The sequence below is a fragment of the Varroa destructor genome, unplaced genomic scaffold (assembly GCF_002443255.2).
Source record: "Varroa destructor unplaced genomic scaffold, Vdes_3.0 BEIS01000007.1, whole genome shotgun sequence".
Classification (NCBI taxonomy): domain Eukaryota; kingdom Metazoa; phylum Arthropoda; class Arachnida; order Mesostigmata; family Varroidae; genus Varroa; species Varroa destructor.
Genome location: NW_019211460.1, coordinates 37,383,072 through 37,402,497, shown reverse-complemented (window position 1 = coordinate 37,402,497; position 19,426 = coordinate 37,383,072). Strand labels below are relative to the sequence as shown.

The window sequence follows — 19,426 nt, the reverse complement described above, 5'->3', positions numbered from 1 at the left end:
ATTCAACCCGTGTAAATTCCAGGCTACTGCCATCTGTCATTCGTGGTCGAAAATTTCACGGCCGCATCTACAGTGCGTAGCAATGATTGATCCTGGTTATACGACCGCCTTATTCCCTCTCCAGCCCTATCCGCTTTTAGAATTGTACACGATCCGTCTTATAAAACCATTCCAAGGACGAAAGACATAATTACGATAGAGTTACTTTAGATAGAATGATTTTGGTTTCAAGTGACTATAATGAAAAACGGCTACCCAAGCTGATCAAAGTGACTAAAGGATAAGAACGTGTCGTTTTCGAAAAAAATTTAAAAATTCTATCCGTTAGAGTTATCCTTTATCCTTAGAGCTATTATGTGTACCTGCTTTACAATCACATGTATGCACAGTCAGCAATGAATAGCGGAGATCCAATCACACTTATTTTTTTCTATATCTGTCCAAGGTATACATTATCCTTGTTTTGTCCACCCGTCGTTGGTGATGCTGTTAAAATCATGATAGCTGAAGAAGAACGGACGAATAACTGAAACAGTTTACTGATCGTACGGGTATGAATTGATGTCAATATAATACAATAATAAGGGAAGCTGTGTGTTGTGGGTTGCGAGACGGCGCTGCGGCTATTTCCATCCGCCCTCTACAAATGGTGCCGTTGTCTACGGCCGTTCGTGCCTATTTGAGCCAGTTCTGCTTTACCCACACATCCGGCCGCCTAGCAAGCTTGCCAGTAACGTTTCGTGAACGTTGTCACTTCGTGTAGCGTCCGCGCGCGTGACGGTTACGCCGATGAGTCCGTTATCGAGGACACGTCTGATCGCAGTGACGTCACCGATAACGGGCGGCAGAACGTCTCATTGACGTCATGCTGGCCTTGGCCTTCGCCTTCGAAGGTCGAGGTTACCTTAAAACTGCGACAAGCGGCAAGCGGACGAGTAGAACAAACGAACGGGCGGTGCTCGAGTGCAGCTAATACTGCAGCTCTATGCGAGACTGTGCGCGTATATATGTGTCGACTATGCTGGCTCCACCACACGATCAGACGATACCCACTTTCTGGGAATCGTAAATAGATAGGTGGGCAGGTAGGTAAGCAAAGAGAAGGAGAGAGCAGCGGTCGCGCGGCCTCGTGTATATAGCACGGACAAACGTGTATCATCATGATTACCAGTGCGCAATCGCAAACGATTAATCGTACCTACTTATCGCCCCACGACGATTTCGGGGGCGAGAGAAAGAAGGGGAAACTAAGAGGGTAAATGCACGATCTGATTGCATTTCTGCGATAATCTCGGTAAGGTCAAAACATAATCGTTAACCATTTTAGTCTTGATCTCTTTGTCTGTCTAAAGCACTTCGGGTCTTATAACAGCTCGCTGAGAATACTTGACAATTACTGCAATAAGAAGTACGGCTCACAGATCGAACAACTTTTGAAGATCGTTGTATTGATTTGATTGGAGTCACTCGCGGTAGCCAACCATTTTCTGCTCCACTCCAAAAAACTATGTGGTGGTTTTGAGCTCGAGACTTGCATTTTTTGAGACACCTGGAAAATCATAATCACTATACATTTTCAGGCAGATGGGTTCTCTTAAGTAAAATGTTCTTGGATTCCTACGTGCTACGCTTTCAAATAGGCAGGTTTCTACGCACCTGTAGCGAAAGCAATGTAAACTTGTTCGTTGTTTATTGTTGTTAAAATTAGTTATTAGGAATATGCTATTGTAAAACTTTCGCCGCCTTGCCCCGGGTGAGGATCGAACTCACGACCTTCAGATTATGAGACTGACGCGCTGCCTACTGCGCTACCGAGGCGGTCGTGTAAGCCAGTGTTATACAAACTAATAGAAGTAGCATCCTTTATGCGCTATGGGTCATCACGGTTACGAATTATGACTAATTATATTAGTTATTACATTAATAATAATATTATAAATATAATTACTAATAATAATTAGCTAATTACGACTGCACCACTCGTCAGTGTGCCACCCATTCAATTGCTAAAATATGCACTTTGTAATTATAGTATAAATAAAGGAGGCTGCACGCATAATGCGGATAATAGATACACTGCTACCACTGGGCTTTCCTACTTGATTTCGTGCCCAAACACCTCATGACTCGACTGTTACTGGCACCAGATATGCTGCAGAAGAAAAATCCGTATTAGCAGTCCTAGTTAGTATATTGTTTATTGAGTAATATTCAGTTCTGTGTTACTATCCTCTGGCAGAAAATATCAGATACTTAACGTAGACATGGTAATAGGCCTGTCCTCTGCTCTCGGTGTCGTCTGCTAAATCTAGCACGTAGAATCGAGCCGCTTCTATCGCCGGCCGATTTAAAGCTGACGAGAGAAAACTGAAAGGAAGCAGCAGCGGTTATAGTGAACTGATCAAAAGGACAGATAAGTAATAGACGTTCCTTGTACAACTTAAGGCTAAGCTGGATCTAACAAACAGAGATCAGCATAACAGGTGTTTTGTAACGGTTAGAAAAATGCCGCCTTGCACGTGATAATTACTATAGCATGCAAATTTCCAACATCACTTCGCAAGCAACAGATTTACTTAAATTAAATTGTTGAACTGAACTTTTGTCTATATATCGATGTTTTTTGCCTAGAGTAAGTTAAATTCTATGCACTAAATAACTGGCACTTTACGGCAGTATACAAACAGTAACTAATGTGTTAGTCATATCATTGTTGCTTTAATGGCGTATCTATTATATCATCGTAGCTATAATGATTATATTACTGATGACTAACTCCGGACTGACATAATCAGTCAGGTCGGTCGTCTCCAATCATCTCAAAACGACAAAGTAGGACAGAATTTAGAAATTGCAGATCCATTATAAATATGCTCTCAACAATTTCAAACCCAAGCCTTCATAAAGACTAACCCATTTGCTGTTACATCGTCTTTTATCTTAGCGAATGCTTTTTACCTGGTATAACGTAAAAAAATTAGACTGCAGAGAAAAAATGACACCCGTGACACGGTGTATAACGACAGTTTTTGCGACTTTTGCTGCTACAGAAATCGATCGGCTCTCGGCGCTATCCTTGGCATGCCTCTGGTCGATTTCATGGTCATTTACGCCGCATCAATCCACTCGTTACGTGGTGGAATCCCTCAACCATCGAAACAGCCCAGATTGAGGGACACATCGTTCACGCCACTAGGGCATCACGTTGCTAGTGTCAACTAAGAAACGAAAAGCAGTGTTCCACGTTTCCGACACGACGCCATAATTCGGAGCCAGTAAAAAAAACTACTAGTAATTATTTGTTACTATTATTATTGGGATTTACGCCGCAAAATGGTTGTAGAATCCTACGTGACCGAGCAGAGGAAACAAAATAGAAGCATCACACTTGCACCTATTCGTTGTCCGTTGCACGAGGCAGAACGCATCGTACTTATGCTGTGTACGCTCTGAAGCTGCTTCATTAATGTGTCTTCTGGAGTGCTGTGCGTGCTATCGCAATGACTTGCTTGACGCTCTCATCTAATGAGGGATATTGACGCATACAGCCGATTTCCTGAGTAGCCGATTTCCCTGAATGAGATACGACCCCGTAATGTTATGGCGTGGACTGATTTCATCAAGCAATTCATATGAGAATATCTCCAATCAGCTAATTTATTTATTTAATTATGCTGAACCACTTCCTATCCGCTGACAATAATCGTTTCCGTAATGGCAGGATAGTCTAATTGGATGACGGTTTGGCTGAAGGAAACAAGAGGCTGTCGGTGCAAATACCGAGCGACAAATAGGATTATATAGAGAAACAAGGAACCGTGATCCCTGTTGAAGTCGAACGCAGTGAGAGAATATATAGGTAAACTAAAATAAACGTAATACTGCATTTGCATATTTCGCTGCGTGTATAAATAGTATTCTTTTTTATTTAGCTTCTATTAAGTCAACCGTCGTTGAATGAAAACGGATCATAAAAGCAGCAAATGTTAGCATTTTGAGATAAAATCATAGATTAGATATACATATCGATGTTTTAAGTTGTATTCAACGGACAACAGCACGTCGTCATACGCTGACGTAAATAAGTTATGCTCAGCTGCTCTCGTCCCCCGTAGTACCAAATTAAGCTTGAGCTAAAACTTTAGTTATAGAAAACTTGTAGGAAGGCAATAATGATCTATGGATTGAAGCTAAAAAAAAGCAGTGATGAATTGCTTTTATGTTCGACGCTCTGTCAACGGCCTTCGAGATGTGATCAAAAGCGAAATTTTTTCCGCTTTCGACCACATCTCGAATTTGACAAATAAAAAACATTAGCATAGGTTAATTCTTTACAATATTTTCGTGCATGAAGGTCAAATTAAACAGCAGCTCTTTGAGCGAATGTTTCATTTACATGACTCAGATACACGACCTTTGATTACACCTATTCGGAGACAAGGCTGGAAAGTATTTGAATCAAAGGGTCTCCTTGTGAAGAAATTTTATTCACCTAGAAGTTACCAAATTCATCGCACTTTATTTATGTGTGTAGTAGCCCAGTAGTTAGTTGATTTAAATGGAGTCATCTAGGGCAACCTTGACGCGAAGAAGCTGCTCCTTTAGTTGTTCTATACAAACGTATATTATAGCTGGTCTTCGGCTCTCCGGTCTCGCCGGCATTGACCGTCCAGACCGATAGATCCGAGTTGAAGCGCAACAGGCCGAGGAGACTCGCGACGCGCCCCTCGGTATTCGAAGGTGTTCAAGGCTGAGAATGATGTGGCGAGGAAGAGAAGCATGAGGAAGCCAAGAAGATTTTGCTTCGTGTTAATACCTGTGCTGCTGTTGCTGCTGCTGCTGCTGCTGCTGTTGTTTATGCAAAAGACGAAGGATACCGCATGAATAATACTACCGCTTCAATTTAAAAGCGAGAGAAACTGTATCACGAGAAAAGTCCTCCATGGAATGTTTGCTGTAATGAGAGCTGTTGTTGTTTTTTTTACAGAGCGATCATGTCGGAGCTGTACAACACGTTGTGTAGAAAACGGTCAAACGTTGAGAAAATTTAGTTGTTCATTACGTCCAAGACTGCGCTCTCCAGCGCAAAGTTCAACTCGATTTACTAGACTTTCGTGCCACGTAACTCCTACATAATATTACGCGTTACAAATAATTAAATCTAGAGATACTCCTCTCATATAAACGCCAAGGGCAAAAAACATTAAATCTAAAACGTAATAAATTACAGTTATTTAAATCTTTCAAGAAAAATAGCTAAACGTAATGAACATCGAGAGCTCCTGCTTGCATAGTGGTAAGTCCTATAATATATTCGATAATTGGATTATACATTTATATCACAGCGAATCCTTGCATAACAAAACACCAAGCAGAATTTCATTTATCATATTCAAAAGGAGATTATTACCGTAATTACGGCACGTTCAAAAGATGACGCAGCCCGACTAGAGACTCACCTGATATTTGCGTTGTTGCCAAAAGCTTTCCATGCAATTCGTGTTTGTGTAAACTCGACCCTAGAGTGTTATGGTTTAAGATAAAAACGGGGGGGAAATACACACAAAACAGTTTTCTCAAAGTATGATCTTAAAACTTGCAGTTTCATGAGCTAACCTTTTATAGACTTTTTTCACTGAACTCTAAAAATCAGCGCAACATAAAAAAAAAGAAGTAGGATAGAGCATTGTGTCAAAATTAGGTTTCATAAACCTAAAAATGTGGATAGTTAGCCCCGTGTATATTAGTAGATGTAATATTAATTAATTTTATCAAAAATGAGTCGAAGGTTTCTATGAACAGTTTGATAACCAGTTTAAACTGGTATTTGATTTAAAGATATTAGCGAGTTGCGTAATTTCCTCGCATCAAGCTCGCTTGATTTTTTAACCGAGATGATTTTTTATTTCTTGGTACAGGCTTTACGGCAAAGCATGGCCTTGCGCCATTTCTTTTACACTGGCGCATTTTGACGATGACATAAGTTCATAAAAGGTCACTCACTAGTCACTACAGGACGGCCTCCTGGGTTGTCTGCAACGGGACAACTTCCTGAGAGGCCTCAATAACTACCGAAGCGAACTCTAGCTAGTGGACGAGGTTAGTGATCGTCCAAAAGCGATGGCCTCGATTCTCGGTGTCGGGGTGCCGTTGTCCGTCCCATGACCGGGAGTACACAGACAAAAAGTCAGACACAGAGATAGATAAAAATCGAGAGACGGCGCTGCACAGGTAGCGTAGTCCACCAAAGGACGAGTATTTACAACGACAGGTTGGTGCCAGGATTGACCCCAATTGCAGTGGTCCCTTTTTATATTTGTTGATGCCCAAACCCCACTGGACATTCCTAACACTGCGCTACCGAGAGGCAGTGACCGCTGCTCTGATCAAACGTCTCATCGGTAGAAGTCTCGCTCGCCCCGGACGTTGATCGGAGAGAAAATTCTGCGATTAGGCAGCCAGCCAACCAAGGTCAATCCTCTCCTCCTTCTTGGTGAGAAATCTTGAAGATCCTCTCGCTGAAGTGTTCTTCTTTTGAAAACATCCTGCAGAAGGAGGAGGAGGACGAGGATGAGATGGAATTTTATTCTAATGGTCTTATTAGAGCTGTTTCTTTTTTTTTGGTACTGATGATTCATAGTGTGATAAGCCGAACGAATAAGCAAGGTCACATCGAATGCTTGTACAACACATTATATTACACGCCAGGGTAATATAATGTGTTGTTTACATACACGAATAAGTCTAATGGATAGCTCGTTTCAAAAGAATATTTCTATTAATTAAGAAAACAAGTTATGAGCTCTGAACTTATTTACTAACTATATCTATGAGCTCTATCTATCTATTTTAACCTTTTAATTCAGAATTTCTTATGGGCGTCTATCAAAATTAAGTAAGCTATGCCTTGATGAATTTTTGTTTGCTCAAATTGTTCTCCTTATCAAATGGTTTCCTTTTTTTTTGTATGCAGGTTGGTTACGAAGAGTCGTCGTCGGCGCTAGACGAAAGTAGTCGTTTCTGACCACTAGAATTGATGTTCATTTTGAAACAGCGCCGCTCATAGACACAACGGCTATCATCATCGTCCACGCTAATATATCACCGAATGTATACATACTGTGTATGTACGCAAAAAAGCCGTTTGCTTTTCATTCGCATTTTTATGTACAACGTTACCAATAAGCCTACAACAATAGCAAGTATCTTTTTACTAATTAAAACAATGGAATTTATATTTTTTAAAAACATCTATACAGGTCTCACATTTGAAATTAATGTATAGAATATTAAACTAGTGATCAAGTTGAACTATTTGCCCCAAAGCAGTGGTACCAACAGTATCCTAACAGCTCGTCGGATAAATTCTTTTCTACAATTTCGACATAATTACTACATGTTATCTTACATATATACGTCTTAAGAATAATATGATATAGTATAGTTGCGTGAAATCTATTTTAATTTATATAGAATCATACCTTTGTAGCGTTCCTTGATAGCTTGTTAGCGCGTTGAATCGTGTTAGCTTTTGAAGGGCGTATGTATTATATCTCAATTGTTACGTTTTAAACGAACCCTAACTAGTAATAAAGTTCTAAAAGCGCGTTTTATTAAAACCATAACATTGCAACCGAACGGGTAACATTGAATTGATAATCGATAGTGAAATCCTAAGGAGTAGAGTGGCTAGCGAACGCAATACTTGAGACAATGAGATGTCTTTGAAAGTATACAATCTAATGTTCAATGCATGAATTACAAAACAAAAGTTTGGAATACAATTCTATGCTTCCATTGGAAGTTTCATACACAGTGAAACTTAATAGGAGCAAGTTTCCTCATTGTGGAAATTTTTACAGGCATGGGTATCATGATAATTTCAATAAGGCACACTGATCCGGAGCCAACAAACCCTTCAACGAGCCCAACTAAATCGATATAAAGGCATACTTGTGTATCTCATAAGAACAAACTCGGAGCTGGTGTAGAGTGACAGTATCATTTTTTCGGTCTCGTAGGCAGAGTTTAAATACTCAGGTAACCAGAAAAAAGTCTGAAAGTGGGTTTACATAGAATTGAAAAATCGAATTGCCCGTGTGCTAGTCGGGCCAACAAAATCCGATATAAATTACAAAAATGTGACATTTCTGTAATTTATTATGGAAAGAACACATATGCAACAAATATTTTCGGACCAATATATAAATAATGCATTCATTAAGCAAGGTTACTATTTTACAACATTCATTGGCGGGAAAGTTTGAACATTCTGCTCTTCCAATCTTGGCTTGACCGGAAGTAGACCTTATGTCGTCATCAAAGTGAATGAATGACATTGAGTCAACTCGTCGTTTAGAGCCCCCTTATGGTGTAGCAGGTCACCCACCGGCCGAGGACAACCGCAAATCGGTGGCAGTAATTCCACCGAAAAGGCCTTGGCTGCTCAACGCTATCTGAAATACTATGAAAAGCTCTAGGATCCCATCAGCATACTATGCATATCCTCGTAACTGACCCACCGTTGCGGTTCTGCTAACTTAATGCACTGCAGTTAACTATGCGCATAGTGGTTCGTAGGCTCATCTTAGTTATATGCACTCTCTTGTTTGATTCTAGCGTACGACGATTCGTAATAAAGAAAGGTAATATTTTTCACTTCCGATGCTTGTTTTGGGTGAAGATACGGCTCCTTCTATCGGGAGGCTCCAAGCAGTATTGATGAGCGCAGTCAGTACACTGTAGCCAGCGTGCTATCGATTGATCGGCGGTGCGGCCAGCGAATGGTCAGTTACGCTGAGCTCCAATGAGAAACTAACCCAAGCGGAAAATAGTCTTGCAGAGGCTTGGCGGGTTTCTCTCTCCGTCTGTCGCTTCTCAGTCTGTCTTTCAATAGAGGCTATGTCCTTTATTTCGTCCCGGGCCGAACTTCGAAGGACACTCCGATATCGCACTTTGAAAAAGCCGAAATCTGACGGGATACTTTACTACAAGCGCCTCGCTTCGATTGGTATCCTAAACCAAAGCCCCCACTAGTGACGAATTTAAATATAGTACATTATCACTTACACGGCGCGTATTCGCTATACTGGTGTATTTTTATGTGCGCGTTTTTTTCTTGCCTTTTAGCTGTGTTTTTATCGGATAAATATGTTGCATATATTAGACATAATAGCATTTATTAACCGAGGGAGTCGCTTTTTGTGTCAGCTCGAAACAATGCGCAGGGCCACTTTCATGAATCGTTTGTAGGCAACATTGACACTAGGGAATGAACTAACAGTAGACAAGTGGCTCGCACATGCGGAAGTGTGATGGAACATATTCGATGACCTGCACGATGGAAGAAAGGCTATTTCCGTGCATGATCGATACAAAAAATTCTGGCTCAAGAAAGAATAAAATGCGGGAAGTGCTCCGCACTGGTATTTCAGTGGCTTTAGATGATGCCTCAGTAGGCATAGAAAGGGGCTTCTCAGTAAGTTCCTTTAATGAAGTCAGACGCTCTATTAACTGGAAAGTTGGCTCAGCTCAAGAAACTGACTTTAGAAATTGGTGAACAAAGACCCTAAACGGGCGATGGAAGGCGTTGGGCAATGTCATTGCGTGTCTCCAGAAGCCCTGCGCACAATGAATGGGGAACTCCATTGAGCCATGTCAATAGCCTGAATTACCATGCATAACAGGAACGTTAGCAAGTAAAAATATAAATATATGAAATTATATAGAATAATAATTCTATATAATATAAAAAATATGACTTCTAAAAATGAGTCTCTACATAAATCTTCTTCAAAGGCGGGCTTGGCTTCATTCAAAAGTGAAGAGCGTTCAGAATGAACAAATAGAATGAATGACCTTTTGTAAGAGCAATTTCATATGTATTTGCTTAGCATAAGGTATCTCCAAAATAATACTTTAGATAGGTGTTGTAAGGGCTAAAACCGCTTACACGTTTCTGCGCGCGGCTTTTTAATGAAGGCGTACTTCACATAATATTGGTTTCAGCAACTGAAGAAAAAACAGCCGGCAGGAATTTTCTGCATTAATTTAAGAGACTAATGCAGAGAAAAGGAAAAACATTTTTCATTATAGGCTTTTAACAATACAGGGCAATAATAGCAATCCTGATATTGAGATATCTCAATTAGTCATGTATGCAATTAGATGCATTGAAACATTACTTTATTATATGCGAAAAGTGAATATATACGATAATTACTATATTGGGGGTTGCTCATTAAGTTCTTGCACTTAAAATTGAATAAACCGAAGTAAACGACAGTCGACACTCGATTTTCAGCAATATAGTTGTGTGGTTATGTTGCCTCTCTAACTAGCAGCTGCATATGCCTCATATTTGAAGAACCTAATAATAGAATTTTAAGTAACTTGAAAATATGCTATTAAATCCACCAAATTCTAATCGAATCTATAACAAATTTCACAAGATAATTTAAGCAGATATGGAGCTGTGCAGTTGTGTTGATTATAGAGTTTCGTGGTAACACTGACCAAGTCTTAGGGACAGGCTTGAACTAATGGACGACGATGTTAAACACCAATCGCAAAAACAATTTTTTTTTTTGTTGCACTTCGTATATGCAGGTGAATCGCTCAATATCTCAAGATGAGAGTAAGTGTTAAAGGTCATTAAAACATTTGGTTGGCGTAATATGGGTTATACGAGATTTATCAAACGAATTTAAGGGGTTTGTCAGATACCCTATAGACGGTATGAGGGCCAAACGAGCAGCGTGACATATATTACAGCTTCCCCCATATTTGAAGTACTTAACGCACCATCGTGGAAACCAAATTGCGACGGAATTGATGCATGACGATACGAATGGCGATATGACAGTTTAGTCGGTTCGTCCCTTGCCACTCGTTGTTTTTCATCATACCCGAAACAAACAGATCCCCACCAATTTCTCAGATTTTTTGCTCAGAGTTTTTAAGGTTGTTTCTAAAAGCCTCTGTTGCTAACAGCTCAGACCAACGACGTAGCAGCGGAGAGCCAGCTGGGGGATATGGGTCGATTGAGACGATTTGGGCGTTATACATTCCCGATGCTCTTTGGAGAAAGGAGGCTTCCACGCGGTTTAAGTGTGTAAGGCTCTCCACTGAGAGATCTTTACGAAGAAAGAATAATACGTTATTATCGGAGCTACCTTGGAGCCAAGCCAGCTGAGAGCCGCTGCGAAGGCCAAGCTACGAAGCGATTTGATCGCTCATGAGGCAACGTCGGGTTCTCGCACCTTTCGGTGATGAGCGCGGTAAAGCTACCGTCGCGGAGCAAAACAATTTTAAGTACAAGAACCGGTTATCATAGGCAAGAGGTGACCTCACAAGGTACAAGCTATTAGCGGCCACCTACTTCCCCTTGTAAACTTAATCCCCTCCGTCTCAGTCAGGTTCGCCATCAGCCCCAAACCTGTGGCTGCCGATGGGGCCGAGCCTGAACTTACAAGGTTATCTTACCAAAATTGAAACCAAAACTGGACATAGTTTTTTCTTTAAACCAGGCCACTTGTTTGTCTCAAAGGCGAAAGTTCGGCTATTTTGTTGTTATTATGGTGATTCTGTAGAATTACGGCACGAAGGTTGAGCACATTCATGGAATCACCCACTTCAACCAGCATGCGTATGAGTTTCTTCCTATGCCCGAATGGAATGTTAGCTTGAAGTTAACGAACACCGCGTACAGCGTATTGGTTGACGCAACCAATGCGTTCTTCACGTCTGCTATTAGAATTCTGCTCACCGTTTTTGTGGAGTACTTTTCCTGAACCCGTGTTGCTCTGTTGAGATGGCATGGACACTTTCTGAGTAGCTGTTCATTGTTTTTCGTCAGCAAGCCGGAAAGTAGCAAATAGAAAACACTTTTCCTCGTTATTTTCTCTCATAATATCCGTCCGGTTGGGTCGCCCTTGCTTTTAAGGATCGCTAACAGGGTAGCATTTTTTCACCTAACTAAACGTGTAACACTATGTTGCCGATGGTACATTCAAGATACTCAATTCTAGAATCTATCTAGCTAGGCTGGCGGCTTTTTTGCAGCGTAGGCTCCCATGACCTTCTATAAGCTTCCGCACAACTTTTGTAGAAAGATATCACATTAAAACAACGTGAGATCTTCTATTCCCATGAAAACGGGCATTACATACGCTATCGTATTCATTAACGCAAGCATATCCGAGAAATGGTTTACGAGGGCGAAGATGCTAATCGGACAAGCCGCCAAGCTGTCGAGGTACGTCAACCACTCTTATAATTGTCATTGTGCATCGACAATCCAGCGGGTCTCCAGCCGTGCTAGATATCTACCGTAACGATGTTGCGGTGCGCTAATCACGACAGTGCGTACGAAATTTAAAAAACCTAATGAAGCCTTGACTACTTGTACTATGATTTAACCTCGAGGCTGCAAGAGGTAGAAACGCATGTAGAAACACACGTGTTTTAGGATGGTCTGAAATTGATAACCGAAGTAGAAAGAACATTTTTTACTTCCCCCAAACCCGAAAGAGATTTTTTAAAACGGACGGATTTACTTTTTTTCCAAAAGGTAATAACCCGGTGCGAGGTGTGCTGATAGCTAAACCGGAATTCCAGGAGGCATGATACGCTCGATTTGGATGTGGTGCAAAAACAACCCTTTGTAGGATAGGCTGTACTTCAGGGCTCTCTGAAAGCCCCCAAACAGTGACGTAATCTGTTTGGGTGATATTGTACTTATTTTACTCAGACCACGCCGGCACAGGCGATGCCTGCTGTTGTTTTTAAGGGCTACCAACTTCGCGGTGCTCTTTAGAGGGGTTTTGCATGATTGTAACAACCAATGTGAACGGCGCATCGCGGGAGATGTAAGATTACCTCCTATAGACCTGTATTAGGCTTACTCTAACAGCTGGCCGACGTTCAGAATTCTTGTACGAGATCAGCACGGTCACACGTAGACGCTTCGTCGTAGCCAAGAGGAGCGGCTTACTACAGCTAATCGCGTCATCAGTGATTATAGTACAGCGAGGGCCTAGTCAAGACGCCCTTTTAACCGCTTTCTGGATACGAGGCTGAAGAGCTGCTTACATAAAACGAAACTAGGATTCAAGCAATCCGTTCTGCTCACGATGCTAGCAAGGATAACACGGGAGACGCTGGGGCAGTTCAAGAAGGTAAGGGTCTGATGGGAGCCCTTGGAGTGGCCACGTTTCGAGGACGCTAACTGATCATAAACGCGAGAAGTGTACGGGATTGTGTTGGATAACACAAGTAGGTAGTACACGCAATTTATATCTCTTCTGTCACTTCAACACATGAAATTTCGGTAAGATTTTCAGCATTCTCTTTACGTAGAATAGTATAAAAATATCACACAGGTTAGTATTTTTTTAATTAATTAAGAACAACTCTATATGTAATTCGACATAATAACATATATCTTTATATAAGGTAATAAAAAGGTAAAGTAAACCAGTTCCGAAAGGCCTGTCCACAAATCTCGCAGTTTCGACAACGCCTTCACGAACTGCACTTACATTTAATTTATTTTAAACAATTACATAAACAACGGTAATTTTATTTACCACAGATTGAGTTGGCGGTATTCCATCATTTTGCGAAGACCGTCGTATTAACGCACGATCAATTTCTCTTCCGTTTTGCACGCAGCTGCTGCTTCTGTTATCAGGTGGATTATGCTTCGAAGTACCTGGTTCAGTGTAGTCAAAAGGTAGTCATACAAATACAAACTCAAACCGGAGGGTGTCTTTTAAGATACAAAATAGAAATTTCTAGCCTCCTCATGTAGATCGACTAATTAAGGCCAAACATAAATGACCTGTTCGGTAGGGTACACTCCCTTCAGGATTATACGACATGCGCCTTTATAATTCGACGACAAATACGTGTAAAGTCTTATTTAAAAGTCCGTATCCTGCATTATTGGAAGACAACTCATATAAGAATCCATTTCTTTTTCATTTATCTAAGTAATAACAAGTTGAACACGAGTAATAACTCAAGTAACAGCTTACGTTATATATTTTTCTTATTAATAACATAAAAATAATTCAAAACCCAATTATTTATAATTAGGCTTTGAAGTCATGCATTATAATGTTCGTTTAAATAATAGTAGTTGTTTTTTGTATATGTAGTTTTCAAATCGTTAGACATATCGAGTAAGATAAAGTTTCTGATTCATATAGAAACATGCAGGGGCTCCACCCTTGATAACACCGTATTGACCGAGAATGATTTGGCAAAATAAAATCTACGATCATATCTAGAGCCATATGCCGTCCTCTTTTACATAGTAAGTTTGGGAGGCCATTGTAGCCTTCCAAACCTATTTATATAGCAAATGTTTTCAGTGCGACGCAAGTAACTGAACACTTAATAGGGCCCGTTGGACAACACTACCACTGGCTAACACCATTTAGTAACATCATACTCCTTACTACTGTTTAAGTAGGTGCTGTTATAAAAATCGCAAACAACAAACAATCATGCCCCCGATATATTAGCACATATGGTATCATTTTCTTGCCCCAAATCACGCGTAAGTAGTATTGAGTCCAGTTGAATCCACGGATTCAGATAGTGAAAAGGGGCCGGGAAGGTAATACTAATAATGGCCCATAGTTACACATAACAGACTCCTACGAAGATCCGAAGCGCATCAAGCGTCGTAGAGTCGAAGGCCCCGTCCATTTCCCTTTGACAAACAGTTTCCAATATATCGCAGGGATAACGTCTCGTTTAATATAATACATGCTCCATCGTTCTTTGCTTTGATCAATGGGGAAAGTTTCCATGGGTTCTGAGGTGAAACCATCAAACTCTGTAACAAAGTTAATGTAGACAAAAATATCATGCATTAGTAATTATAACCGTAAGTCCCGCCGCAACCTAATGTTATCTCCTGCTACTGATTTAACATGAAGATCCGTCTCTTTCTAAAATTTCGCTTTGAGAAAAGCTAGTTTGCCATCTGTAATGGTCTTATGGTGCCAAAACCTATTTGAGCGGATGTAATTTTTAGAACGCTCGTCAAGCGTTCAATGTTATGCCGTAAGTACACAAAGAAGGTTCATAGTGCGGTTCGTAATAACTTGAGCCTAATTGCAAACCGAAGTTAATTTTGATGTCCTAAGGATGCCGTGCCCAACAAGCGGTTCTTAAACAATTTTATTAATCGCTTAAAGGAAAAACTCAATGCACGCTAGCCATGCCCATATAATACAAATGCAAGAATACAAGCTACATGTAATAAACACGAACAAAGAATTATTAAGCGCATTTCTAGATTCGGTTAATTAATGGAAGATAGGTACAGATTGATTGTTATTTGATGTCCTCTCTCTAAAACAAGATATTTACCGGCAAGGATACACTTATTGAAGCCAGTAGTAAGTGGACAAGATGTGTATCCGTTATAATACGCTTTGATGTCTTTGCCAGAGTTAAAGGCCCTCACATTTTCATCTAATATGGCCAATGAGGCAGCGACTGCTGCGGCAGTTTTTGGAAGGTGCGCGGTACAGTCGCCGATGGCAAACACATTCTTGAACGTGTTGTGTTGGAGCGTTCGCCTGTTAATATCGACGAAGCCTGCGCTGTCAGCTAAAGGACTCTTTGCAGTGGCCTCTACAGGAAACATCGGTGGGGTGACATGAAGCATTTCGTAATCTACTGAAACTCGTTTTTTCACATCTCCCTGTGTCTGCTCAAAGATAGCTTTTTGCTGACCTGGTTCGACCTGCACAAGCTTGTGGTGAAGGTTTACTTTGATGCCCTTTTTATTGGCAACCTGCCATAACGAATCGGCGTACTTCTTCACACCAAAAAGTACCTCGCTAGCTGTATTATAAATAAGATTCGCCTTATCCCGCTTTCCTTGCTTTCGTAGATACTCGTCGCTTAAATAGACGGCTTTCTGTGGAGCACCAGGACATTTGATGGGCGTCGATGGGTATGTAAAGACAGCATTGCCATGCTTGAAGTTGCGTAACGCACTAAAGGTTTTTGTCACCGTTTCGGGAGTGTAGTTAGAACCGACATTAGGTGTTTTTAAAGCTTCGATAAGGCCGGGAATTTTTGAAAAGGCTGGATAAATTCCGGTAGCTACGATAAGAATATCGTATTTGATTATTGTCCCAGAGTCTGTTATAACAAGATCTTGTGTCGGCTCAAAACTAGATACGCTCTCCTTTATCCACTGCGCATAGAGCGGTATCACCTAAAAGAAAAGCAGAGAATAGGAATCAAAGTGTGCAGCAAATACAAGACAAGTATCGATGTTAGCTTCAGTCGCATATACGGGACTTCCCGGGAAGTTCTGTGTACGTGTGTATATATATATATATATATATTTAAAACGCAGACACGTTACATGTCGATTTTGATAACCGCATTTAGTACGGAAAATTAAACTAAACTGGCCTATATGCCCTAGATAGTCATGCGTTAAATTCCTTCTATCATTCATCAACTAAATCAACTGGCAATTATTTAACACATAGCATTTAATACATAGTGTTTTCATAAACGTTTTTAAGATTCAATCCAGTTGTTTTCAGGTACCTTTCGCATTGGCAGGCGGCATTCGTTCAGCTGCTTAAGTCCGACACCAACAAAAGTGAAGTACGGCTGATAGTAGTGAAAATCGCCGGGTTCAACGACGATGGTCTTGAACTTGTTTCCGAGAACGGCAGTCGCGCCCAAGCCACCTGAACCTCCTCCTACCACAAGGAGTTGACAATGCTTTACTAGGTTCGACGACGGTGACGACGACGACGACACGGAAGGAGTGGCCTTAGAGCGCCACGCATTGAGGACAGTGCGACCGATCATCGTTGGCTTATTGTAATGATTTTTACACAGAGGCGAAATACAAGTTGCCGTACACAAGCTTCTAACTGCCTTCTGCTTTAATCGAACGTTCGCTTGCAAAACGGTACTATACTCAAGTGCCGCAGTGTGACATCAGTTAGCTTTAATGTGATAAAGGAATTAAAAAAAATGATCTACTCAGAAGAAGGTCTTAAAAATGCATCGTAAGGGTTCACACTGGCTCATCGGTAAGCTAAAATCGAAAATAAACTTACCGTAAAAATTACGCTATTTAGTCAGGATAAAATGCCGGTGTTTCTGCCGGTGGTAGCCTTTGACTAGGTTGATGGTCTCACTGTACTTGAAGCTTGGCACACCTCATTTCATATATAAATATGACAACACAAACATTAACATCATAAAGTAATTTATTAATGAATAATTCACTAAACATTATCCAGAATGAGCTAACTATACGTTGTCAATATTATTAAATTTGACATAGATGTGGCATCAATCTCAGCAGTTACTACATCAATTGTTTTCTCTAGCTAATATATAAATGACATCTACTCATGGAAATATAAGGCAAACTACGCTTAACCAAGGATGCTGTTTTTTTCTTGTAGAGCTAGCACCACTTGCATGACTCACCCAACTAAGATATATATATATCGAATTTTTTGTTCGTATGATATTATGAAGTGTATTTTGTTATTCCCTAAGCGATTCTAATAACTAGAAAAGCGCTTATCAATAACTTGAACAACAAAAAAAACCACAGAGCACTACTGTTGCGAGCAAATAATCTATACCATAATTGGTTGTTATTATACAGCAGCAGAGTAATCATACAGGATATTTTAATAAATGCAAGTTTACATAAACGGAGATTGCTTTCATGTTGTTCATGTAGCAATAAAACGCATAACAGAAAGAAAGAAACCAACTTCATCGGAAGCAATTGGAATGATATGTTTTCGATCCTCAAGTTGCACGCTTTATGTTTGAGTTTTGGGTCCGGTATCTAAATGAGGTCGAAATAACAATCATTAACAAAAACGCGATTGTATATATTAGCTATACAGAATGATTCTTGTCGCGCAAATACGATTCGCCGGAGCCTTCACGATGGAACTTTATTAATCATACTTTTGTTATCATTGGCACATATTGCGGATCAACCTTAATCTCTATACAACGGGTTCATTTAAAAGTATTAGTTTATGCCGTACTTTTTTTTTTAAAGAAACATAGCGCCAAATATCACAATTGGCATTAACAGCTCACCAAATGGACGCGCTGTTGTGCCACTATCTTTACTATGTACAACGTCAACAACAGATAGATGGTCCATAAACGATCATAGTCTTCCTTCCTTAAAAAGACACAGCATTTGTCTGTACGTAGCCTTCACACTCATTCGAGTACCGTACAGTCTATTAACAGCACTTGCTATAAATCAGACTCAACACAAAATGTTTTCGCTACAAAGTCATGTATGGCCTCACAGTTCGTAAACGATAACAACATTTGATGATGTCATTTGATCGTTTACCAACAGGAACTAACACTATAGCTGCGCCGGCTACGGCGACCTTTGTTGTCCTTCGACTTAAAGGATCAGTCGTGTGCCACTGATCTAACTGCTTCAAACTTCAGCTCAAAAACATAACCGAGACCAAAATGGCTAGCATACGCTTTCTTGTATTGAAGAAACGATTCAAAATTTGATCGCGTTGACTATAGGTGGAGTAACACTTGTTTCATAGATTCTACTAGCGAATATGTGGTCCAAAGACTTTTTGATGGAGGAAAGAGCAGAACGATATGGATTTATGGACAGTTAAAACAGCAACAATGCGGAAACAATGAAGAAATGGTTATAGTCAGAAGTGGCAGATAGGTTGGAAAACTGGAGACCGTCGCTTATTCCAGACTATTAAGTGTAGACTCGATGACAATCTCACGTATCCCAGCATGCAGGCATTGGTATCATGCTTTACACAATCTTAATACGGTTTCACCCAGCTGTGGACAAGGGAGGCAGTTTTACACACAGACCCCATTAAATGGACTACATTTACACATTTTTCGACGATACTTAAATGCCATCAATTCAAAGCATGAAATGAATGGCAGCAACGAACAAAGGCCAGCTTAACGGAAGCGACTTGATTTTAATTTGACAAATAACTAAAACTAACAAAGACGCCAGGAAATGTGTCTTGTTGATTTTTGCATAGGCGATTTCACAGCAGAAACTATACGCTCTACATGTGGATACACTTATTTTACAATATGGAATAATAGTTCACTTCCTTCCTAACTGTCAGCAAAAACATTCTCTTAATGATGATTTTGTTGAATGGTACTCTAGCTTTGATCTTTTACTAGGCCGTCCTTTATTGCGCTTATGTAATTACAGGTGCGTCATACATTGATTAAAGGTATGATGATAATAATATTAAGAACTAGCAGTTATCACAGTTTCCATAACCTAATAACCCATTTTATGCAAGCCAATTTTAAATTTTCCCGCCATATGACGTCACAGCCAATAGGGTTTCACCACGCGGGCAGCTGA

The 19,426-nt window shown here is 40.3% G+C and overlaps 1 protein-coding gene and 1 non-coding gene across 8 annotated transcripts; both read right to left on the bottom strand.

The window, feature by feature from the left end:
* Positions 1-1,745: 1,745 nt before the first annotated feature.
* TRNAM-CAU (transfer RNA methionine (anticodon CAU)) lies at positions 1,746-1,818 on the bottom strand. Its single transcript has one exon. It is a non-coding gene; the product is annotated as a tRNA-Met (tRNA).
* Positions 1,819-13,419: 11,601 nt separating this feature from the next.
* Positions 13,420-19,199, bottom strand: Sqor (Sulfide quinone oxidoreductase). 7 transcript variants are annotated; one of them, XM_086974441.1, is made up of 6 exons: positions 19,047-19,195; positions 18,130-18,294; positions 17,115-17,216; positions 16,591-16,866; positions 15,388-16,246; positions 14,011-14,848 (listed from the first exon to the last, which is right to left on the bottom strand). In XM_086974441.1, the coding sequence occupies exons 4-6, from the start codon at positions 16,858-16,860 to the stop codon at positions 14,667-14,669; spliced, it is 1,311 nt and encodes a 436-aa protein (XP_086830567.1). In that variant the 5' UTR covers positions 16,861-16,866; positions 17,115-17,216; positions 18,130-18,294; positions 19,047-19,195; the 3' UTR covers positions 14,011-14,666. The 7 variants fall into 7 exon arrangements, with proteins under 7 accessions (XP_086830569.1, XP_086830567.1, XP_022669229.1 ...); XM_022813494.2 differs by having other exon boundaries at positions 18,130-18,217; positions 19,047-19,189; XM_086974442.1 differs by having other exon boundaries at positions 17,115-17,206; positions 18,130-18,217; positions 19,047-19,189.
* Positions 19,200-19,426: the final 227 nt, after the last annotated feature.

Excerpts from the sequence above, each read along its gene's own strand:
- Sqor (XM_022813497.2), bottom strand. The coding sequence starts at position 16,860 with ATGATCGGTCGCACTGTCCTCAATGCGTGGCGCTCTAAGGCCACTCCT. Across the intron at positions 16,247-16,590 it reads GCCGCCTGCCAATGCGAAAG|GTGATACCGCTCTATGCGCA; the intron begins GTACCTGAAAAC and ends CTTTTCTTTTAG. Across the intron at positions 14,849-15,387 it reads CAATAAGTGTATCCTTGCCG|AGTTTGATGGTTTCACCTCA; the intron begins GTAAATATCTTG and ends ACTTTGTTACAG.